At 39.5% G+C, this 27,468-nt stretch overlaps 1 protein-coding gene and 1 pseudogene across 2 annotated transcripts; both read right to left on the bottom strand.

Moving 5' to 3' along the window:
- Positions 1-812: 812 nt before the first annotated feature.
- Positions 813-8,511, bottom strand: LOC149835692 (gibberellin 2-beta-dioxygenase 8 pseudogene; annotated as a pseudogene). The gene is made up of 3 exons (XR_016432450.1): positions 8,066-8,511; positions 1,935-2,256; positions 813-1,132 (listed from the first exon to the last, which is right to left on the bottom strand). The product of XR_016432450.1 is annotated as a gibberellin 2-beta-dioxygenase 8 pseudogene (transcript).
- Positions 8,512-22,737: 14,226 nt separating this feature from the next.
- On the bottom strand, positions 22,738-27,227 carry LOC149835691 (nascent polypeptide-associated complex subunit beta-like). Its single transcript, XM_090008689.1, has 6 exons — positions 27,181-27,227; positions 25,865-25,932; positions 25,046-25,194; positions 24,890-24,946; positions 23,264-23,302; positions 22,738-23,081 (listed from the first exon to the last, which is right to left on the bottom strand). The coding sequence occupies exons 2-6, from the start codon at positions 25,930-25,932 to the stop codon at positions 22,927-22,929; spliced, it is 468 nt and encodes a 155-aa protein (XP_089864815.1). The 5' UTR covers positions 27,181-27,227; the 3' UTR covers positions 22,738-22,926.
- Between the last annotated feature and the right edge of the window lie 241 nt (positions 27,228-27,468).

Raw genomic sequence — 27,468 nt, 5'->3', positions numbered from 1 at the left:
CGCTCTCCCTCGATTTTTTTTTGTTTAAAAAGCGTCCCATGGTCCTTGTTCTCATAACAGGGAGGTAAAATGAAAATTATATTGAAAAAGGCCGCATCCAAGGTTTGTTAGATCCACCCTTCCCAGCATGATTTTAGTCTAAAATCGTGCAGGGGACAGGGGATCAAACAAGCCCTAAGAGAGAGGAGAGACCATACTCGTGGACATAGGTTTTGAGATCGAACCACGTATTCTGCATGTTCTTGATTGTATGTTTTTCTCTTTCGTGAGATTGTTTGGTTTCTGTTACATAAATTCAAGTGGAAGAGGAATCCAATACCTGTTGTCTGATCCATTTGCATGGATGAGTATAACATGATTTAGACTATGTGCCTTGAACTTTGACCAGGTAAGGTTATTTGCTTTGAATTGGTTTGTGTTAGTTTGTATATGTATGATTAATTGGTTATGCTTACATAGGACAGCGGCTTTTCCTGACCATAGCCTCATGATCTTCCTAATCTTGTTAATATGATCCACGATTCTGGTTGTTTATGATGCTTTTATGCAACATTACATTGCTTAACCGTAATAAATGTTGGTCTGGCAAAGAAGTTAAATGGTCATTTGTGTTTGGTAAATATTTCAAGAGCCAAAGTAAATGTTCCCTTCCATCTTGTCTGTTTTCTTTTTCTTACCTTCTATGATATGCGGAATCTCTCTCTCTCTCTCTCTCTCTCTCTCTCTCTCTCTCTCTCTCTCTCTCGTTTGCATGTGTAAAATAAAGCTTTGAGAATTTCTGTTTGATTTTTTTTTTTGCAGAAATCTTCACTTTATTATATAAGTAGAATGAAGGGGTTAAGCCACCACTATGAGCTTTTACATTTTATCATTTAACATTTAATTCTACAAAAGAAGAAAATCAAATAAGGAACCTTGGGAGACCAACTTTATGACCAACTGTCTGCACATCCCTCTGTGTTTGCTCTCTGAATTCCCGAAAAGTGAATTGCTTGTAAAGCGGTGGATCCTTGCAGCTTCTTATCACTGAGTCATAAGATGGGCACATAAAGTAAGCTATAGAATATCTTTCCTTCTTCTCATTTGTCATCACCTTGTGCTCTACACTCTTGTAAGCTCCGTTACTCCATGCCTGAAATTGTATTGTATTGACATTTATTTCTGATGTTCATCCAAATATTGCTAACGAAGTAATGAGCCAAAGTAAATTATCAGCAGGTTGGATTTTGTTCAAAACGGGATATAAACAAGTCTGAGTTAATTGGTCATGGATTCTAAATCGGGCACATGCTGTAAGGCATTTTATGAGATCTGAATTCATTTAGCCCTTTTGCGGTTATGTGGTTTAAGGTCAGGTGTTTTTAGGTTTAGGTCCTTATTGAATTCGGATATTTTCAGCTTGCTGGGAGTCGGGTTTGGAAAGCCCTTATCAGAACAATTATTCATCGAAATGATCTAGAAGGGGCATGCCAAATCTAACTAAACAGATTCAGGTTATTCCTATCTAACCCGAACCGTGTGAGTATCACCTATCAGCATATGCTAATGGTTGTGGAACCGCATTTTTCTGAGTGAGTGCAGAATTCAAGACTACTTTTAGTGTACAGCAGAGATTGGCCGTAAAAGGTTTATAGGACCACAATTAACATGGCCAGCACATTTCTCTCTCACTCTCTAAGTTGGGAAATTGCATTTTAGAGTACAAGCAAGCTCCCAGCTTATCCAAATTTGCTACGGAAGCAGCTGTATCCAAGTTTTCCTGCGTGTGTGTGCATGAGCATGTGCACTTTTCTAGATAGGCAGGTGCGTCCAAACTTTTTGCGAGTGTGTGCATGCGTTCAGGCAGGCGCACTTTTGTAGATAAGCAAATATATTCAATCAACTGTGTGTTTGCACGTGCATGCTCACGTGAGCATGTCTTTGTGGGCACAAACCTGAAAGAGATCACCAATGTTCACAATCAAAGCGTCCGGATTGGGTTTGACCGATACCCACTTGGAGTCCTTCATCAGCTGTAGTCCCCCAACCTCATCTTGGTGCAGAATGGTGAGGAAATCGCTATCTGTGTGGGGCATCAAGCCAAAGACCTCAGAAGAGATGGGGCATGGCGGGTATCGGTTCAAACGAAGGAAACAAGTGTTCTCGTTGCAATTCTCAAAGAAGTACTTCCTGCTCTGGCCCAGATTCTCTGCAAGTTCCCCTGCTAAAGTCATCGCTAACTGCGACATTTCTGCTGCAAACTCTTCCATCACTATCCTGATACAAGAAAAGCATGATTAGTTCATTTGATTGCTTCTGTCTAACGATCACATACCTTAAAAAAAACTGAAATTTTAGAACATCATAGTCATATCTATCCCAAACCAGTCCCAAATTATGGATTGTAAAAATCTATTTCCTACTAAGAGATATCCCTCTTTTACTACAACCTGTCTGACTGTGTTCCACCTAACTTGAACCTGACGCTGAACCAGTGTTTATGGTATATATTTTTTCAGACTTTATAATACCCTAAAAATTTAAAAAAAAAATATTTGAAACCTACCTCAAACCTCTGACATCTAAACCAAGCCCTTGCCTAAGTTGAAACCTTAATCAAAACCTTGATCCTTCAGCATCCTCTATACAGTCACAGCGTATCTTTAAGATAGACCAACATGAACTTGGAACTATGGTAACTCGTGGAGCTCAAGAGCTCGTAGAGGCATTAAGGGCTGAGACCCAACACCAAATGGGTGAGCTGAACTTTAAGATCGATGAAATGGCAGCCTTAATGCGTGAAATGATGAACCACCAAGGGGGTAAAAATTCTAGAGGAACCCATCCTCACAGGTCGAATAGCCCCAATAACCATTCGTGAAACTCCAGAAACAACCTTGTGCCAGGCTCAAATTTCCTACGTTTGATGGCAAAGATCTGACTAGTGATGCCCTTCCGGCTTACAAATGCACCAGCTACTTTTCAGAGTTGGATGAATGAAATATTTCGACCCTACCTTAGGAGATTCATGATGGTGTTCTTTGATGACATATTGATCTACAATCGGACATGAAATGCCCACTTAAAACACCTACAAATGGTGATACAACTTTTTAAGGATTACAAACTCTTCACGAAAAGGAGTATGTGTTGTTTTGGATAAATCCAAGTACACTGCATCAACTACGTCATTTCCAAAGAAGGGGTAAAAGTCTACCCAGACAAGATTGAGTCTATGGTCAAATGTCTCATTCCTCGAAACCTCAAAACTTTGAGTGAATTTTTGGGGCTTACCAGCTACTACCAAATGTTTGTGCAGAGTTACACTTAAGTAAGCCAGCCCTTGACTCGTCGCCTTAAAAAAAAAAAAAAACTTCTTTTCTTGAGATGATTAGGCTATCGCTGTCTTGAGCATTTCAGATTTTCAACAAGTTTTCATGGTAAACACATGTGCTTTAGACTGTGGGGTTGGCACAATCAAAACACAAAATGACCATTCCTTCAGCAAGATATTAGCTGAAAGAAAGTGTTGCCTTTTCACTTATGAGAGACTTTTTGGCGATTATTATGGTAGTTAACAAATGAAGACCGTAACTCTTAGGATGACACTTCATCATCAAAACTGGCCATAATAGCCTCAAGTTCATGCTTGAACAGAGGATCTCCATGCCAACACAACACAAATGGATCTCCAAACTAATCTGATATGACTTCAAGATCCAATAATGCAAGAGAACAAAGAACTGAGTTGTTGATGCTCTATCCAGAAGAGAGCAAGATAAAACAAAGATCGATGTTCACTCTCTGTTATCGAGTTTTCAAAGGCCAACTTGAAATCTAGCCAGCCCAAAATGGCTATGAACTAAGAGGAACCTTCATTCTCTACAAAGTCAAGGTCACGGTACTTTCAATGTCTACCCTCGTACCCAAGCTACTGGATCTATTTCATAGCACTCTCACGACTGGCCATGAAGGGTTTGAGAAGACCTACTTCCCAATCAATGGAGAATTTTTTGGGGTTGGAATGTGAAAATATGTGAAGGACTGTGTGTCGATGTGACACATGTCAACATGTCAAGTATAAGACGGACAGATTATTGCAGCCCTTGCCCATTTTAATGCAAGTTGGGGATGAGATGTCGATGAACTTTATTGATGGTATTGATGGGATGCCCTGAGTCGACAAGCATTCAACTATCATGGTGGTCATAGAATGACTCACCAAACATCAGCATTTTATTGCATTGACGCACCCATATACAAACTGTAGCCAAATTATTCATCCAACATATATTCAAGGTCCACAGAATGTCGCAGGTCATTGTCATGAGTGACCACAATCCCACCTTCCTAAGTTCCTTCTGAATAGAATTTTTTAAACTCAAGGAACTAAGTTAACCACTTATCACCCACAAACAAATGGCCAAACAAAAGTGTTAAATAGATGCTTCGAGATATATTTGAGAGTTTATGTAGGGAATCAACCATGACAATGGGTTAGATTGCTCTTTTGGGCTAAGGGGTCCTATAATGTAAGTCAGAGTTACCAGAAGCGCCTAGGCATATGGGAAAACATGCTTCCCCAAAACGCATTTTGAAAGCACGAAACATCGTGCTTCTAAAACGCAGAAAATGTTTCCTTTTTTTGAGAAGCATGTTTCTCTTTTATGGGAAATGTGCTTCCCTTTTATAGGAAACGCGCTTTTCATTTATGAGAAGCATGCTTCCCTCTCGCTTTTCTCTTTTTTATTTTTTTTATTTTTTTCCTTTTTCGCTTCCTAGGTCACTTCTGGTTCGCTTCCGAGATGATTCGTGATTCGCTTCTAAGTCTTTCCACGCTTTCCGCTTCTTAAAATTTTGAAAGTGTCTCGCTTCCCGCTTCCTCGACTGACAACCATGATATAAGTCATTATTTGGCTATTCAGATGACCCTCTTTGAGGATTTATACAAGTACCAACTCTTGAAATGGCTAAGGCTCCATCTCCAAGGAGCACAACACCGAATGCGGCATCAACACAACAAACATCAGTGCGACAAAGAATTTCAAGTGGGGGATGTATTGCTAAAATCGTCGCCTCATCGACAATCGACCTTATGATGAGTCTGCAATAAAAAACTATATCCGAGATTCTATAGATTCTATTCGATTTTGGAGCATAGCAACAAGGTGGCCTACAAGCTTCAACTTCCCTCTGAAGCCAAGATACACCCAGTATTCCACATCTCTCAGTTCAAACCTTACGTGGGTATACCTCCTAAGGCTCCTCTCGTCCTACCTGACCTAGGAGATATACCACAACCGATTCCTCTCAACATCTTGAAAAAGAGATGGAGACCAATAAATGGTCATATCACTATGGAGGTTATGGTGCAATAGAGTGAGACAGGGCTAGCCTGCGACACATAAAAAAGAGAAGACAATTTTCTGAAGCGCTTTCTTGAGTTTCAACCTTGAGGACAAAGCTGATTTGAAGAGGGTGTGATTGATAGCAATTGCTTACTTGGTTTGTAATCTTTGTTTTTGTTTGGATCTAGATATTTGCCCTATATAGGATTAGAGATTTGATGATCCATTTAAGGGTGTAGTAGGAATAAGGGTTAGAATGAGGGGTATGTTTGTCTTTCGGACTTCAAGAGGTCTTCAGGTAATAATTTCAATTGAGAAGAGCATTACAGACCTTCTCTAAGGCTTAACGCCCCCAGGTTAGCCAAGATAAAATGACTCCTCAAAGACATTTGCATCTTTTGGCTGAGGAGAGAAATCCTCCTCCAGATTTCAAAGACTAAGGGTCCCTCTTTTAATATTTAAGCATTGTAAAAACAATAATTTTATTTTATGTTATGAATTTTTATTTTGGATTGATTTTTTAATCCTGGCCTATTCATTTTAAGTAGAATCGACTCCTTTGAAAGAAGAATTGACTCTTTGGGTTCTTGCCTAAATGGACTCTCACCCCACCTCATTTCCTCAATCCCTCTCACTTTCCATCTCTCTTAATCTCCCTCTCATCTCTCCCTCTCAAACCTTTCTCTCTTTCTATATATATATGTAGGAAAATGGGGGTCCTTGCTAAACCCATTTGGTGCTAAACCACATGCTAAATAGGTTTTCCGGGCTTCTTCAGTGCTTTTTATGCAGTTTCGACCCCATAAATGTGTTGGGCATGGTCGATTTACTAAGAATCCACACCTGGATCATGTATTTCATGAAAAAAATGATGTTTGGAGACTAAAAAATTTACAAAGATTTTAGACCGTTAATTTTTCAAACTTTATAAAAACCCACTCATGTGTTGGAATCAAACGCTTCAAGAGCTGATCCCTCTAAAATCAAGTACATAGATCACATTGTACGGTCAGAATTTAAAAATAAAATGAAAAAATACCAAAAAAACCATTTAGCATGCGGTTTAGCACACACACACACATATATATATATATATATATTTGTCTTTCTCGCACACCCATCTCCCTCTTCCTCTCTCACGCTTTACCTTCTTGGAACCTTATTGATGGTCCTTTGGCCACCAATCTCTTTGGATAGTTTATGCCGTCTCACCACTGTCAGGATTAAGATGCATTATGCATGCACTGGTGCATGAATTTGGCTGAATTTCATGTTACCAAAGGTATATATATAACAAAATATGCTTTCATAGAATCATATGATCGCAATGAGCCAAGGCGCTTTGCAAGTGAATGAAATGATCGAGGTAAGGTGGCATGTGGCACCCCTCTCTCTCTCTCTCTCACACACACAAGCACACGTTGTAAACATGAGGAATGTTACGTAGATTAAGGTAATGAAAATAATAGGATAGGGTTAATCTTGCATAATTAAAATTCTCAAACTTTATTTTGCCAAAATTTTCTCGATGAGACACGAGGAAAAATACAAATTTTGGATGCATCACGAGAAATTCAATGCCTATAAATTTCCATTTTAAACTTTTGTGATTAACATGTCTAGAGACTAGCTTGTGCAACAAACATGAAATTAATCTAGTAGAACAAAACAGCCAACTAACGCTGCACATCCCAAGCCCACACAAGTTGGCCAAGCGACTGATTCAGCCACTCAACTAGGGGCTCAAGAAAACCCATTGGGTGAACCTACACCTAGGGATGGCAGTGGACCGGGGGAAAGCGGGGCCCCGCCCCGTTTGGACCGGGGATGAAGGGTATGAAACGGGGATCGAGTTGGGGACGAAGGTTAATTAAAATCCATCCCCATTCGGGGATGGACGTACACTTTTCCCCGCCCCGCCCCGTCCCCGCCTCATCCCCGCCACTTTTCCCCGCAATAGCCCCGCCTTGCCTCATCCCCGTTTGAACCGAGGATGGAGGCATGAAACGGGGATGAAGGCGGGGGTGGAGGTTAAAATCCATCTCTGTGCAGGGATGGAGGTTCTAATCTTGAGGCGGGGTGGGGTGGAGACCTTGTCCCCCACCCGGCCCCACTGCCATCCCTACCTACACCCTGTCAACCCAATGAAGTTAGTCTAATTTAGGAGAATTGAGTCAAAATTTCTCAGTCCAGTCACTGCCTTTAAAACACTGATAAATGAGCATGATGTATATATATATATATATATATATATATATATATATATATATATATATATATATATATATATATATATATATATATATATATATTGTGAGATGGGAGTAACAGTGGACGAACACTGTTACGTCGGATGAAAGAGCGCCTGTTGATCGTGCTGTTTTATTCATGTGCTTTTTCACTCTCTAGCGGCGGTCATGACTGCCCTAAAGACCAAACAATCTTTTGTAGCAGTTATGTGACCGCCTCTAAAACGTCGGTATATATATATATATATATATATATATATATATATATATATATATATATATATATATATATATATATATATATATATATATATATATATATATATATATATATATATATATAAGTTGGGCTGTTGAGCACGAACCACAGAGGAAAAAGAAAAAAGATAAGATAAAACTAAATGTGCCCAAGGAAAACCATGAAAGCAGCACAACACTAAAAGTCTAAAAATCACTTAAATTCAATAGGTGCACAAGAAAATTCCAAACCTCAAAGAGTCCAACTCCTCTCCATAGCAGTCATCCTGTGAGACCTTCCATAGGGGTATATGAAATGCTTCTGACCATGAGAACTGCTTCAAACAAGTAGCAGAGGGGTTCGCCCACCAATAGGAACCATTCAAAAGCTTTCCATTTGCTTTCCTCTCAAATGGGAGCTCAAAAATCTTAATCTGCTCTTCTCTCATCCTCCATAATAGCTCATGACTTATCCCATGGTTCAAAACCTGGAAGAAACCCCAGTCACTAGCAGCCTCAACAATCTTCTCTATGCACTCAATCTTCTCCTTCTTATCATCACCCCACAAGCCTCTTAGATCAATCAATGGAAGCTCAAGTTCCTCTGCTTTGTCTTCACCAACTATCAATCTGTTAAAGAGCTTTTTGTGCTCTTCAATGAATGGTGGAAAAGAACAGATAGTTTCTGAGGAACCCATATTTTCACTGTGTTCATATTGTGATTGTTCACGGATCACTCATATATAAAGAGTTGGCATGTGTTTGCAGGCCAAAAGAAGAGACATAAGCTGCTCTCTCTCTCTCTCTCTCTCTCTCTCAAGTGCGGTAGAAGCGCAATAAGTGAATGAGGTTGTCTGTGACAAGTGTCACAAGAAGAGTATCATCTGAGACGTCTGAAGTGGCCCAACCAAAAAAGAGAACAAAAAGGTGAAGTGTTCAGTAGGACTAAGTCAACAAAGATACTCAGAGTTGGAAAATAGGTGGGATTTCTTTACTGTTTGAGACAGAAGTGTTTGAATAATGTGCATCTTTGGGAGGAGGTGATGAGTACATTGAATTGGTGAAAAGAAACACTTCCAAAAGATGAATCATAACATGTGAAAGGCAATAAAATATTACAATAAACGATAATAATATTAGTTGCAAAGAGGAACTGGACCTTACAATTGGCCACTGGTTGGGACCAAGGTTTGACAACTTGGGCACTCTTGCAGAGGTGAACTAACTATTCTTGGTCTACCTAGCTATGTCTCATGGATATAGCTTCCAATACGGGGATACAGCTACATAGCTGTCTATTCAACTGGGACTCGAAATGATTTTATGAATACTTCTTGAATTAGCATACGCATCTCTCATGTAGCATACAAATTTCTGCGTCCTCAAACACAGAAAATCTGTAACACTAGTCTTGCAAGATATGGGGTGAGCTGAGTCAAGTTGCTCAAGTCCTGAGCCAGCAATACAATGATGCAACTTGTTTGTGGGAATATGTGTAGGGGCCAAAACAGAAGGGTCAAAGAAAGAAAAGGAACCTAGATTTTTAGTATGTTGTCATGTGACTTCTAAACATAAAAAACAGTCATGTCTGTAAAATGTGCAGGAGACTCATGTGCTTAAAACATAATGTTGTGTCTTTTTTCAACTTCTGGCAGAAAGTGAGAGAAAATCTGTTTCATGTTTAATTTATAGCTTCCCCTCTCTTTGACCAATAAAAAGGCTTTCTGACCAATGCTTCTACTAAACAGAATTGCATATTATGAAGCTCTCTCTCTTTCTCCCATTACATATGGTAGAAAAGACATTTCTTCAATTTGTTTGTACATATGACCGTATAAGTGTGATCTACATGGTTTGTTTAGTAGAAAATAGGTTTCAGATCATGTCTTTACAATATGTAAGCAGGTTTTAAGGGCTTTGAAAATCTGCAGCTCACACTATACCGTATCTTTTTTATTCAGAAATCATATTTTTAAATTTAAAAAATATGAAATATGATTCAAGGTTTGATCCCTAACTTGTGCCTTTGATTTTCCAACTAAATTGCAAATACAGTATATATATATATATATATATAGAGAGAGAGAGAGAGAGAGAGAGAGTCGGGACATCTAGTATCTTTCATATATTCATTATTGTTGCCTCTATGATTGAGCACCATGAAAAAGAAAATGACCAACTTCAAGAGCACAACGTAGTGTTTTGTTTTTATGCTAATGGTATGAGATCATGAACTTAATTATATTGCATATGATATCCAAGTGCAATCAGTTATAAAATCCAAGAACTACAAAATTCAAGTTCAGACAGTTGCAGAGAGTGTCCAAAGAGTTGCATGGCTTGCTGCTCCAACAGGGAGCTTAGCAACTGTATAGTCTGTGTAGCTCATCTACGAGCCGGCCAAGTAACCGGATAGTACTCTGACTGGCCCATGACCAAGTTGACAGATAGGTCTATCAACAGTTCGGGTTTGTGTCAGGTAGAAGGCCAAACCCAAACAGAACATTGGGGTATGATCATTAGATGCTGACATCACCCAGGCCGACCAGAACCTGACCAGGGAAAGATGTGGGGTCAGGTGTGAGCTATGATTTTTGCTGGATATTCGACACTGATCTGGCTGAGCTGCACAGTACTTTGTCATGAAATTTTAAGTAAAGATATCTTTGAATAATATTTAAATTATACAGCTCATATTTGAGCTTCCATCTTCTGAATCTGATGTAATCCATGTTGGAAAATTGCTGTAACATATACTCAATCAAATTGAAAATTTGCTTGGAGGCATGCATTCATGCTCTTTCTTTAAAACAATGGCTGCTCCTCTACGATTGATTCTTTGGTTGAATAGGGTTGACCGCAATTTTACTTCGAAGATACAACCAAGGCATGCCTTCTTATGTTAAATAGGACCTCAACTTGCATTAAGGAAGCTGCCAAACATGACATGATCATCTTTGAATAGCTTTAGATAGAAAATACGAGATGAAAGACACAAGAATTATAATTAGGTCTCACAAAAGAATCCTTGTATGTATAAGTTTAAGTATACCGGATCAAATAACACTAACTCATCAATTAAGTATCCAAACAGTTATGGCTAACTCAATTAGTATCCAATGGTCAATAATCAACTCCTCTAACACCTAGTTTAATAGCGTGTACACAATCAAAGTTAAATGTGAATATGAATATAAGCTTAGGCTAGCTAGGTGGCGTGGACAAAGTCAAATCAAACATGATTAGGCTAGGTAAATGCATAATTTTGATATACAATTCCAGCAATCCTAACCCGAACAGGAAACCCAAGTGCTTGTTACTAGGGTGAGTTCAGTGGGTTGGATTCCCAACCTGTTGATATTAGCTATGTGAAGAGAGCCAGAATCAGGTGCCATCAAATGGCACACTTTGTGCCTCTGCACCTGGCTGCTCTCCATCTCCTTTTGGGCCCAACAGCTGACAGACTGTCGGCCAAAGATGGAGGGCATCAGATGCAGCAACACACTTCAAAGTGTGCCATGTGATTGTGATGGCACCTGATCCTGGCTCCTTTGTAGATTTTGTTTATGTAAATTAGCTCTCTCTCTCTCTCTCTTAATAAGAAAATAGTAAAAAAAGGGAAATTCCTATTGTTTAAAGAGTCCCATGTTTATGCAAAGACATTTCAGGGCCCAATTTTGCACTGTAACCATCAAATTAGGGGTGGCAATCGGGTCGGGTTGGCGGGTCAGCATACCTCAACCCGAACCCGACCCGTTTATTAAACGGGTCGTCTGTGGCAAACACGAACCCAACCCGTTTAATAAACGGGTAACCCGACACGACCCGCCAACCCATTTAATAAATGGGTTGGGTCGGGTAAACGGGTTTTCAGGTTGGCGGGTCGGGTTGACGGATCGGGTTGGCAGGTTGGCGGGTTTACCCACCCGCCTAACCCGTTTATTAAACGGGTCAGTCGGGTTGGCGGGTTGGCATACCCCCAACCCGAACCCGACCTGTTTAATAAACGGGTTATGCGGGTCGACCCGTTTATTAAACGGGTTGGCTTAAGCCCAACCCGAACCCGCCTAAGAGGCAGGTCGGGTTGGCGGGTCGTGTCAGAAATTGCCACCCCTACATCAAATAGAGACCTCAGGTTAACCTCAGATTGTGAATGATAAGATTACTAAACTGTTTCTGTTGCATAATATAAAATAAGCAAAAACGCATATTTTTATACCAAAATACATCATGACAGACACTCATCTTGGCATTTCTGTAGATGAACAGATTATATGCAGTAACTTGCTTGACAGCCACCCATCTTGGCATTTCTCCATATGAGTGTGGTGTCATCTCGAGAAATGTTGAGATGGGTGGTCATCAGCAGGGGAGCTGCATGCTAGCTCCACTACATACAAAATGCCCTCTAAAATTTATATTATATATGGATATAACTTTCAGGGAAAAGCTGTGTCATGTAATATTTAAAAAAAAAAAAAACACGAAACATTTTTCTTAACATGAACCAAAAGCAAAAGGGAGCAATTGTTTGTAACACGGCATCGAGACAAATGAGCCGAAAAGCGGTTTTTCTCCGCTGTTTATTCTGTGGGCCCCACAATGTGTTTATGCGCAAAGAGGCTCACTTTCACCTGAAAGTGGGCCTTTTTGGTTTTTTGACAGGCAAGCTGGGGTTAGGCAGGCCCCCCACCAGTTATTCAATCGTATCTATCATTGGTGTTTTGAACCTACAACGTCCCACCACAAGGTTCTTCCCACCATTTGAGGTGAAACAAACAACCCCCAATTAGGGATGGCAGTGGACCGGGGTGGGAGACAAGGTCTCCACACCCGCCCCATCTCAAAATCTGAACCTCCATCCCCGCACGGAGATGGATTTTAACCTCCATCCCCGGTCCAAACAGGGTCGAGGTGGGGCGGGGCGCCCCGTTTCTCCTTGTTCTATAGTCATCCCTTGAAGGATTGGGGATGGGGTGGAGCGGGGCAAGGCTGGGATTGTAATGAGGATGGGGCGGGCGGGGGAAAGCGTAAGTTCATCCCTGTACGGGGATAGATTTTAACCTTCATCCCTGTTTCATGCCCTTCATCCCCAGTCCAAACGGGGCGAGGCGGGGCCCCATTATCCCCCGGCACTGCCACCATCCCTACCCCCAATGAAAATTTCTCAAAACAGGAACATATGGCGGCATGTCACCCGGTACTCAAAAAAGCAAAGATCTCGGACATAGATATGAGGCATGTCTCAAATTCTCGGTTTTTGAAGTTCTAAAACATACATCATAAAGCCCACAAAGGCTCAGCTCATCGAATACGGGTTTATGCCATAAGAGTTCAAAACCCACGGGGGTGCATGCCTTGCACTCTAAGAGTGCATTGACAAGATGTTACGAGTTCAAAACCCATAGGGGTGGGTCCAAAGATGGAGGTTCAGCGACCCAACTCAAAGTTTGCACCTGATCTACCCTCCCAACGTCGGGTCATGAATCCGCCTTTTCATAATCCAGATCTGATGCATTCAAATGAAGCCTAACTAAAAATTCTCAAAAACAGCAAAGAGCAACATTATGGCATGTCGGCCAGGCATTTTCAATGGCAGAGGTTGGATTATTAGAAAATGTCAAATCATCAATGACTTTTAAGTATAGCAACAAAAAGAACAACTAAACAAAACCAGTTGCCGACATGTTAACCCATTTTTAATTATTAGAATGATTATCATAATAATAAAGTAGTGCCATTACCATTGACACTGCTGGCTGTTCATCAATAACAAAAAAGTAAAGGTCACAATGATTAAAATACTTACCCCTACTACTAAAGTCTACTGAAACATGCTGTACAAAAGTGATTGCACAAAGAGCTTAAAAACAATGAAAGCATGAGCACCCACTTTTCAATGACGTTTCTTTTGTTTTCTTGCCATGAATCTAATGTTCACAAAGCAGCATTTTCTCTGAGATTGTCAACCCGTTCACATTCATTAGTCCACTCACAATGCATGTGAAAGTCACATAAAAGACGATGCATCAAACGGTGGCTAATGAGATTTAAGGCTGCTAATAGAGCTGATAACTAAGTCCAACAAACCTAACAGCGGGTGTTCAAGCTTGGATTGTTCTTGTGGCAAGCTGAGCTGAGCTCTGTTTAAACTATCCGAGCTCGAACCAGGTCATTTGCAAAAAAAAAACTTTTTTTAAATTAAAATTAGTAAATTTTAACTCTGGACCTATTGAGTCAAGCTTAAATTTGATTATTTTATAAACTTAATACATTGTTTCAAAGCCGTAAGTAATAGGGTTTGGAGTCTAAACTTATTGCTTGCAAATCAAACACTTCAATAATCTGTATTTTATGATATAAAATATATTTTTTAACTAGTTATTAAGCATATACGAACTGAGCCTAGTTGAACACTTGTTACTCGTCTTCAGCGTGCCGAGCTCATTTCATGAGTTCAAACTACCACTTTACAAGCCAAACTTAAGCCAAGCTACAAGCAGCTCATCTCATTTCTCAGCCATATCTGCCAATGGATTAGGTTTGTATCAGGCACCCCAAATCGAAATCAGGTATGAGCACAAAATGACAACTCATGCTAACTCTAGTAATATGTTGGTCAGGTGTGGGCAGAGGCAGAGCCAAAAATCCAAATTAGGGTGGGCACAAATGTGTGTATGTGCACACATGCGCATGTGTGTACACAAGAGAGAGAGAGAGAGAGTATTCATGTCAAGCTACATTACAGCTACTCCTACTTGCTATTCTATGCTACCATGAAAACCAAGGAAATAAAATTGCAATTAAATCAACCATCCCCCACAAGGTCCCTACAAAACGTATTTATAAGAGAAAACCAAGAAACCCTAACTTGAGGTGGATCTTGGATAAATCCAAAGTTCAATAATAATCTCGAACACAAAAATAAATAAATAAATAAATAATAAAACTAAAATCTAATAATTTGGACATCCTGGATCCTTAATAACCATCCGCCTTCTCTTTGCCCTTCTTTTTTCTTGGCTGATTGGCCCCAGTTCCACCCCCGTTACTGCATCAATCTCCCAGGGTTGGGAAGAGCTCGGCCCCGACGATCTAAAGGGGTCATAATCCAGCATGAGGTTGCAGACATCTTCTGGGCAAATACAGATAACAACTTCTTGTTGTTCAGCTTTGTCATTTTTCTCCTTGTTTGTTTCTATATTCACGTCCTGCTCAGTGAAACAGACGAGCATAGTTACAGTTGGGCATTGTGCAACATGGTGCCCTGCCTCGGGTGTTAAAACAAGACCCACATTCTCAACTCGTGGTGGCTTTTGATCCATTTGAAGCGTAACCTTCTAAGGCGTACGCCTTAGTACCTAAAGCGTATGCCTCAAAGGCGAAGCGCACACTCAAGGTACTGAGGCGTTGCAGTGAGGCGTTTCAGGCTTGAAACGCACGCTTCACTCATGTGAAGCGCACACGCGCTTCGCTTCTAAGGTGTACGCATCATGTCTATCTCCTCCAACTAAACCCAAAATCTGACCTGTTTACTTTGCTGATGGGCGAAGGCGGCAAACCTTTGAGATCTTCGTCTCTCTCTCTCTAAAGATTTTTGGTGTTAGGGTTTCTGGTTTGTTGGTGGTAGATGTGGAGGAGATCTGCGTCCTTCATCCTGGACAAGCAAGCCATGCCTCTTCCTCCCAATTCGGATGCGGCGCTGCCTGGCATGGCGGAGCTCCGTCAACCCCCCGGCCAGCTCTGCCTACTACCAGACCCGCAACGAGCACCACAATGTCACTAGCGATTGGCTCTCCCAAGCGACCACCGCGTCGGACCGGATGCAGAGGGTCGGCCAGCCGAAGCTGCCAGAAGATGGCGTGGGCACGAACGAAGACACGAGCTTTAGTGTAATCGAGAAGTTCAATTACTGGCAGAAGAAGCCGGATCTGGCGGAGGTCATCGCCGTGATCATGGCCCTGGCGGCCGTCATTCGGTCAAGCAAGGTGACGATGATGATGGAGCTCGAGATTGAGTTGAAGAAGGCCTCTGATTCTTTAAAGGTGGGATTTTTAGGGTCTAGTATATCCCCTTCTTCTTCTTCTTTTTCTGGTTTGGCTGGGCGGTGGACAAACAGCTTACGTTTTGTATTGCCTGAGGTCGACAGAGATGTCGCCATAAAGTCACTCTTTTGGCTCGTCCTCCACGACCTCTGTTGCATCGTTAGCCTCGTCCTCGACTTTCGCTTCTTCAGACTCATCTTCTACCTCCTCTTGTCCGCCTTCGCCACCACCACTGCTGCCACTGCCAATCCGAATGTTCATCCTTTGACCAACAATCGGACGATGCCGTCGTCGGTGCAGAGCAAGGTGGTGGTCAGTCAACATGGGATCATAATCGGGTCGTTCCACCACCCGAATCCGGAGGAGGTGATGAGGGCGCACACTTTGATCGATTAGGTCCAGGTGGAGCAGAGGAGGATCTACGATGTGAAGGATCAGAGACGGGTGATGGTGATCACTCCCACCTACGCTTGGACCTTTCAGACCGTCCATCTCACAGGGTTGATGCACACGCTGATGCTTGTTCCCGGTGACCTAGTGTGGATTATCGTCGAGGCTGGCGGGGCATCGAACGAAACCGCCTCATTGCTCTGCAGCAGCAGACTCATCGTCATCCATGTGAGTTTCGACGAGTGAATACCTCTTGCTTGGGACGATAGGCATCGGTTGGAAGCCTGGATGCATCTGCATGGCCTGAGGTAGCACCACCACCCTTCCTCCCCTGTTTGCTCATCTCCTTTCTTTGTTTCTTCGTTCTTAGATGGATTCCGATGAGTTTCCTGCATGATGGTTGATTTGATTCTATAGTTTTTCTTCTTAATTTTCGCGATTTCGGGTAAAAATGATGTTAAAGCTCTAGTTTAGACCAATGTAGAGGGAAGCTCTAGGTTCAAACTCTGGTTTCTCAAAGTTTCACTATGAGGATTTGGAACTTAATTGATCTTGTGAGGACACAATTTATTTTATACTGTCATTTATTAGTAGTTTTTATTTAAAATTTTTATTATTTTATTAATATTATATATTTTATTATTTTGATCATGAAGCTTACGCTTCAACACCTCGAGACTTACGCCTCACTTCATAACAAGCTCAACGCCTCGCTTCGCCTCGTCGCATTTAACAACCTTGGTCAAGAGATCCTTAGGTGCCTGAATAAGGAGGAGGCTCAAAAAGTTCTAGAAGAGTACCACAATGGAATTGGTGGTGGTCATATAGGCATCAAGATGATGATTAAGAAAATTCTCAGGTTGAGATACTATTAACTCACCATGAGCTCTGAATGCTACCAATATGTCAAGAAGTGTAAGAAGTGTTGAATTCATGGTCATGTCATTTATGCATTTTCATTAGAAATGCATTTTGTTGTATCCCCATGGTTGTTCTTCATGTATGATTTTGATGTCGTAGGTCTCATTAATCCTCATGCATCCAATGGGCATTGTTACATCTTAGTGGCCACTAAGTACTTCACCAAGTGGGTTGAAGTTTTTTTCCTAACCAAAGTCGAGGGTCAATAAAAACATAGTAAGTCTGTTTGGTATCCTCATGGTTCTCATTTCAAGAATGAGGTGAAGAAAGCATGCAAGAAGTTTGGCATAACCCAGCACTTTTCATCCCCATATTACCCCCAAGTAATTAATGGACAGGCTAAGGCCACCAATAAAATTATCTTCCACATCATCGAAAGGACAAAAGAATCTAATCGTGCACATCGCTTTCTGATAACATATGAAGTTTCAGCATAAAATATCAAAGAGAAGAATCTTGTTCATTGTTTAAAATGTTTTCTATGAACGGTAAAATTGATCCAGGTTGAATTTTTATTCATCAGAGATATTGGGGACAAGCATTTGCTATAACTTTCAAAATGCACTTGCACAAACTTCATGTTGGAACACACTTGACTGCACCCGCACGTACGCTCTCTCTCTCTCTCTCTCTCTCTCTCTCTCTCTCTCTCTCTCACACACACACACACACACAAAAGCCATGGATGTATGTACTATTTAGTCAATCAAACCTATCAGATGAGTTTTGGCATGGATTGTTTAGAAAGAGACCTGCTCTGGATCCAATGGTTGTTCTTGTGAAGTTTTGGCGGATTATGGGCCTTCAAACTTAAGATTTCTTTAAAAAACCTGTCTATATATGAAAATATCTTCTCCGCTATAAGGACTGTATGGAGATCACATTTGTAAGGCTAGATCCATAACACACTCAAAGCAACATAAACCATTTCATCAACCTAACAAAGTATGGATATCTCTTCAAAAGTGCAACCCCATCATATTTACTATTTCAAAGTGATCTCATCAAACAACAAAACGAAATAGGTATTCTAGCGTAAGAAAATTTTTATATTTGAAAGAAGAATGCACGAATACCTGTTTCCTCAATTTTTTTAATTGAGAACCCTGGTAACCCAATCAGGTGCCAAAGAGATTTCCTTTTGTACTTCAATCTTTCTACCATAATGCATGATTGCTCCAAAACAATAATTTAGTCTAACAAAATGTGCTAGTGATTGCCACCAAAATATTTTTAGTTTGTGAAAGGTTTGCATAGGGTTTGTTTTAAGCCTTCAACCTTTTCTTAAGAGAAATATATTATACCAGATAGTATGTTTTGTAGGATAAAATAGTTGTTTCCTTCTACTTCATGGCAGAAACTGGTTGAACCTGTAATACACAAATGCACCTAGCGACCAGCTGCTTGTCTAACATATAGTAACACCAATACCAGAACTTTTAGAAACATTGGTCGTTAGTGCAATGGGTATTTGAGTATATTTTGGAAATCTAGCTTCAACATTTATTTTTTAATCTAAAATTAGAATCATCTTAATGGATTTTTAATAAAATCAAATCTTTTAAGACTTTAATCGAAATAAAAAAAAAATATGGAATAAACTTAAAGAGAAGTAGGACTAGAACAAGATCACATGTGGTCCCTACCCCAGGGGCTACTAAAACACAATCAAACATTATTGCAGCATGGTCCAAATGCTAGGAATCGGCACTTGAATTGTGTTTTGTTTACCTAAAAACATGACTTTTGGTGTCTAAGAACTATCATACATTGTCTGCCATTGACTTTACAAGTCTTACAAAAGCTTCCCTATGTGTCATAATTGGGAGACCCAAAATCAGATTCCCACTAACCAATACCTTTTACATGAAGTCAACTTATCTTGATTGAGCCCAGAGTTATGGGTTTCAAACTCACGACTCCAGTTTGGGACAACCATCTAGATCCAAATAGTATGGGTAACAACTTGGATTGGATCGGGTTTGAGTCTACTAGTGAGAATGACAAGTGGGCTAAGAATGACAACTTGGCCTGGATCTGATTTAGATCGAAATTACTCGGGCGATAATTGAGATGGGTCTGATCTAGATCCACTTAGTATGGGTGACAATGCGGGTCCAGGTCCAAGCTAAGGACGGAAAATAGAGTCCATATCCAAATAGTCTGGGTAACAAGTGGGATTCATGTCCAAACCAAGGACGATGAATGAGGTTTGGATGACAACCTGGATTGGATATGGGTCTAAATTCATATTCAAACAGGGTAAGAACCTTGTTTTGTGCATAACTTTCGATACTGATGTTTGTTTGAGGTGATTTTTGATGTGTTGGAAAGTTTATAATGTCCTATTTAACTTATAGTTTGAAAGTAAAGCTTGAAAATATCATTTTTTTAGGTCAAAATGCATTTAAATTAAATTCAATAGTTTTAGATATAAGACATCAGTGTTTTGAGAAAACAAACATTCGGAAAAAAATCCTTAGGATATGACCTGTCACAATTAGGTTGTCTACACCCTGACCTCACTATGTCTCTCCCCTTCTCGGATTTGGATCCTCGTGTGAAGGTGTTGCTCGATTCACTCCTCAAACCATCTTACATGCAAAGGTGTTGCCAGATCGCAAGAATGTGATTCTTGGATCACCCATCTATCCCCAGGAGGGGACTCGAGTAGAGAAAACCTACATTTTGAGGCACAAAGGACCAAATGAACCTCGAGCCAAAAAAAGGTAATATCTGAATTCATTCTGTCATTATTCATTCAAATTGAGTCTTTATTTCGATTTCTATTATTGTGTCCAAGATATTATATATCTTTTCTATTTGAATTGCATGCGATATTTGTTCACCGGGAGTGTAGGACTTGTGAATTTGAATCTTTTCTTTACCTTCTTGTGGAGAAGGACAGCTGAAAGTCTGAGACTTGAAATGGGGTCTTAAATCTTTTAAATTTGATTTGAAAAAGAATTTTGCAAACCCAAAGTAAGTTAATTTCGTTTGTCGCAAAAATTGTGTTAACATTTATTTCCCATCATGGTGGGACCGCATGCTTTTTTACTTTTTTGTAGTTTAGAAGATTCATTGTTCGGAGATTTCAGGTTTCGACAGCCCAAAATCCCTACAGTTAGGTTCAGTTTTGGGATTCAAGCACCTTCTGTTCGAACAACAAAAAAAAATTGTCATCGGTTCATTTTTTGCCGTCTGCAAAAGTTTGTCTTTGCAAGTTTTTTAAGTTTTTGTTGTTTGCCTGTCTACCACCTGCAAAATTTTTGTAGACTGCAATAATTTTCTGCATGTAAGTTTTTAACGTCCACAAGGTTTTGTTGTCTGCTAAGGGACAGCAAAATTTCAGCCATAAGCATTGTTGTGCATATTAATCTCTGCTATTAGACTTCCAGAAGTTTCATTGCAGTGTTTTGCGGTTCAGATCTTGTACTTTTTTCTCTTTTAAAATTAAAGTTGTTATTTTTATATTTAACTTTTAGAGTTGTAGCTTATTTTTTTTGTCTTGAATCTCGAGTTTTAGGATTTGCATTAAGTGTATTAGTAAACATTTAAGTTTAATAGAGACATTTGCTGGAGATATTTCATGTCACTTAGAAATTAAAAAAATATTACCTCATGTTAGAATTTTAGTTGAGACTTTATTTGAATTATTGTGTGTTCTTTATATTTTTATTCTCTATTCTTATAGGTTTATAATCTTTCACTTTATTAAGATTTAAAAAAAAAATTTGTCATATTATTTAGATCTTTAGATTCTTTCACTAATATTTTTAAGTTGTTAGAATGGATATATCCGTCGGACAAATTAGTACATGTGTGGTACATAGGTAGTGAATATAAGAGGAAATCCTAATCCATAAAACCCAAAGAGACCTTGCAGATCAGTAAAACAATTTTTAAAGAAAGTTAAGATTCTCATTGTTTTGAAAATCTTGTATTGCCTTGCTTGAGCACTTATATGTGGCACCATGAATGCCTGTGAAACCCGCAAAACGGTTCCTGGACCCAATCCGACCTAAGAGATGTCTTTTAACATGATGTCCAACCAACTCTTCGATAATGAACATTGCCAAAGGACTCACAGTGACGTCTCAAATGAACCAAATTTGAATAGAAAGTTAGGAAAGGCCCCAATAGTTCGTGGTCCAGTTCACACCAACGTGATCATCATTCTCAGAGAAATCGTGTCAGAACATGAGACAGACATTGAAGGTTGCACCAAAAAGTCGGTCATTAGGAGCATGTGTCCTAATGAGATGGATCTGTTGGCCATTGGAATGAGAAAATATTTGAAACAGAAACCAAGATGGCAGATGTGTCCCAATGAGAAGGATCTGTATCATTGGAATGAGAAAATATTTGGAAGAAACAGAAACCAAGGTGGCAGAGATTCAAAGAGGAATTTGGGAGGATGCAGGCTGCAGAGGCCGAAAACAGAGCAGGGCGATAGGGCATATGAGAAATTGACAATTTTGATCCAAATATCATTCCGATCGACCTGATCCTCACCCAAGTAACATGAGTTAGTTTTGAGCTATGATTTCGGACAGATACAAGACCCAACCAGACTGAGCCAGGTGTTTTCTCAGGAATTTTTTATGCAAAACATATATTCTAAATACACCTTAATTTATATAGGTGGAGTTTGGGCTTCCATTTCCTCATATAACCCAAAACAAAACTTGAAACCGATTTCTTGTTATTTGGGATGGGTCAGATGACAATTGGAAAAGCAAACACAATAGACTTGTATCAGATTTGGGGTTGGAAGTAAGTAGATCTAGTTCATTCAGAATGCAATAGAGAAAGCCTTACCAAATCCCAATTTGGTCAGCTATTTATCCTAACTGGTTATAGAATTACGTGAAATCATAAGTTGGATCTAGCTGCATTAGAAGTTGCATTCAGATTAATCCCTAAAATAAGACCGCATTTCAACCATAAAATCGGTGTGGTTACATGTCCGGATCATACCTATAAAATTTGCAGTTCTAATGTGGATTTTCTAGGTTTGGGTTGCGTCATTAAATCTCATATCGGAGCAAATTAAACATGTTTAGTTATCTTCAAAAAGCCCCCATATGATATGATTTTAAGGGTCTCATTCAAATTGGATATGCATGCTATGAAGGAGGTTATGTGCGTGCCTGTGTGCATGTGATAATTGGATATGCTATGAAGTTCATTCAAGAGGTAGCACGTTCAGATACGCCCCTCATATATTTCAAAAAATAAATAAATAAATGAATGAATTTACATTGCTGGACCCAACCCAAACCGGGCTCAAACACTTGTTTTTTCAAAATAGGCAGCCCAAGCTCGGATTTTATGCAGTCCTAATATTTCATCATACTCTGTTTTTCATTATATGAATGTCAGGACCTTTCAAAAATAGAGGAAGGATCAGGTGCAATCACATTGCACAAATGCAACGTGCCGCTGCACCTGATCACCATCCATTTGCTGTTGGGCCCCACTCTGACATTCATTTCAAAATATTCTTATATACTCTTATTATATTCTCGGGAAGGGTCACCAAGCAACTAGACAAATGGGCACCTGTGAGGCAAAGCAAAACAGATCGATTATACCTTAACAACCACCTAAAGGGTAGTATCTCACATACACAACATAATCTATGAATTTTGGAAAGTGCATTGCCACCAAAACGGCTACTCAAACGGTGACAATCAAAAAGGAAAAGTAGAAAGAAACAAAGGAATTGTGGGGGCGTAAACAAACTCAAATTCTCTAGGAGGCCACACCATCATTTGCTGCAGCTTCGAACGTCTGTCCAGCGACGAGTTCCGGAACCTCATCATCATCTTCTTCAGGCTTGGCCACAGCCGATTCTTGCTTCTGGAATTGCTCGGCAAGCTTCCTCAGATTGTCGAGATTGTCAGGCCCTGAGCATATTTACATGCAATGGATATCAAGAGGATGTTAAAAAAAAGGAAGATATGTGTGAAGCATCTCATTCTCTATCAGTTATATATGCCACATAGATATAAGCAAGACATCCAAAGTGCCGCAGCCTTCAGTTGTGAAAGCAGTATGAAGAAGAAACAAATAATGAGAAAACACATACCAAGCTGATTGATGATTGCAGGTAAAATATCTTGTAGCTCTGCCAGAAACAAAAGGTGAAAACACACACATTAGCATTGATAACAAGGATAACTTACTCCAAGAAAGGGAAAAATACAGGAACCATCTAAAACAATTAACCAGTGAGTTACTTATCCCAACAAAAGAAGGTAATTAACCATAAAACTGCACAATTTTGAGGTCCGTGCCTCATTGCCTCTGGCACGAGTACACTAGAACAGTGTCATCCAAATTACAGCAAGTTAGGTACCAATTCATTCAAGGCATGAAGACAGAAATCTTGAAGTCAACCACAACTCAGATCCAATTATAAACTAAAATTTACAAGAGATACACACCTAAGCAATAGCTCCAGTTTAACCAAGTAAGTGCATATGAATAAAAAATGAAGACCAAGTCCTGTACTAAACCTTGTGGAAGTCTAGAATTTCGATTAGAAAAACCAAGGTTCTAGTCTATCCACAATGACAAAAACATCAATCAGGATACAAAATCTTCTGCAAGGGCTCTACCACAAACCACTTAGACTATACTGGAAGAAGTTTACTCGTATATCTGATGATTTTGACCCATGAAACAGATGACAAATTCCATCCGGAGACATGTCTAGGTGCATGAAGAGAAAATCAAAGTAATCAAGCGCTGATCTTCCCTTCCCCAGCCCCAGGTCAAACCTCCTTTGACAAACTATTATGGGCAGACTTCCTCTGCAATAATTAGTCTGTGCAAGAGGCATGCTTGACAGAAATGGCCAGGTAAAACGCCATGCACAAACCAAGCTATGGATCTTAACACTAATTTTTTTAATTCATACACCAGCAACTCCCACAAGGTAGCCTCACAAAGAAATACATAATCCCAACCAAGAATCAGTTCTGAGAATGGCCACCTTCACTAGTAATCAAAGAAAATGAACTGTTCATTAATGGGAAAACAAGGTCTTCTTGCTGCTAAACAGATTTGACCAGAAAACACATTCCATATATTATAACCCATTAGAAGATCAAGCATTCACCACTTTTACACACAACCTTACAGCTGGCAACCTGCCAAATTTCATTGACAAAAGCATAGAACATGAAAATGCCAAAAATGTTAATATCATCAGGTTTTCTATCACATGTTTGTGATGATATTAACACACTATTATAATTAGTATTGTCATAAATTCAAATATGGTGATCATTGAAAATGTTTGGGATACTTTCAAGTGTTTTCTTTTAATAAAAATATAGCAATACTTTTGAACTATCAGAGATTTTATTTGAGAAACTTTTGGGTTTCTTTGTTTTAACAAAAATATATCAATACTTTATACCATCAGAGAAAATATGTAATAGAGAGGCAAATACTGAACACAGCAGATATAGCACTTTTAAAGGAAATATATATCAAGCATATATTCCAGGTCTTTAGGCTTCCAAACAAATTTGATAGAAACAAAAGTGAGATGAAGTCCAAATCCAGTGATATCTTAAAGTATCATATACATTGAATTTTGTTATAGAAAAACTCAACCAAATATTGGGACAATCTCATGTATGGACTTTGGATGCAGGTATGTGTGTATGTCTTGTAGGTGTTTGAGAGAGAGAGAGAGCAATACTTTTTGTTTGAGGAGATCCACTAACCACCCAAGTATTGGCAGCTATAGAGGCTTGAACTGCAGTATAAGAAACAAATGAAACATAGGAGAAAATATCAGTACATGTGCATCCAGGCTCCAGATAACCAGAGCACGTGAGAGAGAGAGAGAGAGCACCTTTTGGATTTAGAAACTGGATAACAATATCATCCTTAAATATGTTCACCTCCTCAATAGCTGGGATTGCATTTACTCCAATCCTTTTCAAGGTGCTCTGAAGCCTTTTATCATCAGTTGTTGTGGTTTTGTGAACTGCCTTCTTCTTTCTGATTTACATAAAACAAAATAAGTTAATAACTAAATGAACCCCAAGTTCTGCAATAACGATGCCTTCATTTAGAAGTATACAAGTGAAATTAACCACAAAGATGTTTAATGTTCAATGATTAATCAAGAATTTCTATGCACACAAAGATGACATCAACATTGCGTTTATATATGGAATAAACGAGAGTTGTCCCCTTGAATGAGAAAATTCTTACACTCCTAGATGTCACCGTAAAGCACTTAAAATAGCTTCCAGATGCAAATTTTATCTGTAAAGAACCCACCATTTGGCAGAAATTTGTTATTTTCAGTCATGATGAAAACCAATCAAAATTCTAACAAAGCATGCTCTGTTGGATTCCAAATTAGGGTATGTTTTCAAATTTAAAATGAAAAATATTTCTAGGATATAGGAGTCATTCACCATTAAACTTTCTCATTTAAAAGAACCCTAAACAAATTACTCTAAATTCAAAACATCTTGAAAGGCAAAAGTCAAAATTAACATGGATTATGAAATTTGGGACTGGATGCTTTTTGAGCATCAGGTTCATATCATAGTTTTTAGAAACTAAGAAATGTATCACCTATCTGTGGTGGAGAGAGAATCATGTATTCTCCTCTAAATTTCCCTTTTAAGAACTTGAAAAAAAAAAAGATACAGCACACCTTCTCACGCTCCCCTTCCCGCCGGTGCGGACAGCACCAGCCATCTTCATTAGTTTTTCCCTATTCATCTGCATACAAAAATATCCATAGAAAATGAGCAAATGTGGATACAGTCTTTGGTCTCCAAGCACAAGACTATTTGAAAATATCGCTGTGCCAAAGCTATAATGTCCATATACTTGTTCATCCAAGGAAAAAGAAAGAACACATTACAAATTTCAAGCAAGAGATATTAAGGAGCATACAGAAAGACATAATATACAATCTGATAGTTGCTAGGTAATGTGGCATCAGCATCAGAACCCCAAAATCTTGGATGTATTTCTGATACGGATAAAAATAAGGGTACATATAAACATAGATACATGGTAAAATAGCAATTAAAAAAGCTGAATGAGGGAGAAATTACTAAAAACTCACGTTATTTGAGCAAGATGAAAACAAAGTAGGCAAGGAGGTGTGGGGGACTTCCCTCTTTAAGTAAGCAGGTCTGGATTATGCTTGGGTTCGCATGACAAATTACCCCTTTTCGTCGCCCTAAATGAAAATGGGTTCCATCACTGAAGTGACTCGAAGTATAAAAACGATTCAGATGCCTTGTTGAATATGATAACTATCAAGTAACCCCTTCAAAACAACCTTAAAAAGCATGTTGATCCGACGAAAGCATAGTTGCAAAGACCTCTCGCAGAATTCTCAAAACTCTCATGCCAATTCCGTCAAACAAAACGAACAAAGACGACTAACCCAAAGCACCCACTTTTTAAAAAGGGTAAAACCAAACCCTAAAACGGAATGATGACAGACAGAAAGAAGCAACACCGAGACAGTAACTTCATCACATCAAAATCTTATAAGAGAAGCCACGTTCAGTCGTATACCTCCCTCACTCAAACACCAACTAGATCAAAAACTAATCTCCCAAAAAACACGATCTTGAACTTCCTCCAAGCTTCAGATACCCTTCTAATCCCCCAATCGTGAGACTACAAAACACAAATCCAGTCCCCCCCCCGCCCCAAAGAGAGAGAGAGAGAGAGAGAGAGAAAGAAAGAGAAACAAAAGAGTCCCTTCATAGAACGCGTTAACGACGAAAGGAAACAAGAAACGCAAATGAGAATGTGAACTACAAATTGCAGCCTAAAACCCTAAATCTGATCTAGAAACCCTAAAAGAAAAAGCAAACAAACACTCCATGAATACATGCAGGAAATCAAATAACATCAATATATACAAAAATCCACGACGAAATACAAGCAACAGAAGGAAGATGGCAGAAAAAAAATCTAGGGTTAGGGTTTCCTTGGAGGGCATACCTTGGAGAGAGAGAGAGAGAATTTAGGTTTTAGGGACGCCGCATGGGGAATGAGGATAGATTGGTAGACTCTATTTATACCCCTGCCCCTGTTTTCATATTTTTCCCTGGGCACATCCTCAGCCCGTTTCTAAATTTTTCGATGCGGGTCTTATAGGATTCGGATCCAATTTGTTTTTTTAGCAGTGGTCCACTGGTCCTAACTGTAGGGCTGTCAACGGGTCGGTTCAGGATTGACCCGGACCCACCGATATAATTAATGATCGGGTTCTGGTTTTGCGGGATGATG

The sequence above is a fragment of the Nuphar pumila genome, chromosome 6 (assembly GCF_984573655.1).
Source record: "Nuphar pumila chromosome 6, dmNupPumi1.hap1.1, whole genome shotgun sequence".
Classification (NCBI taxonomy): Eukaryota; Viridiplantae; Streptophyta; class Magnoliopsida; order Nymphaeales; family Nymphaeaceae; genus Nuphar; species Nuphar pumila.
Note: the sequence above shows the minus strand (reverse complement) of the source record. Positions and strands in the feature narration are given on the sequence as shown.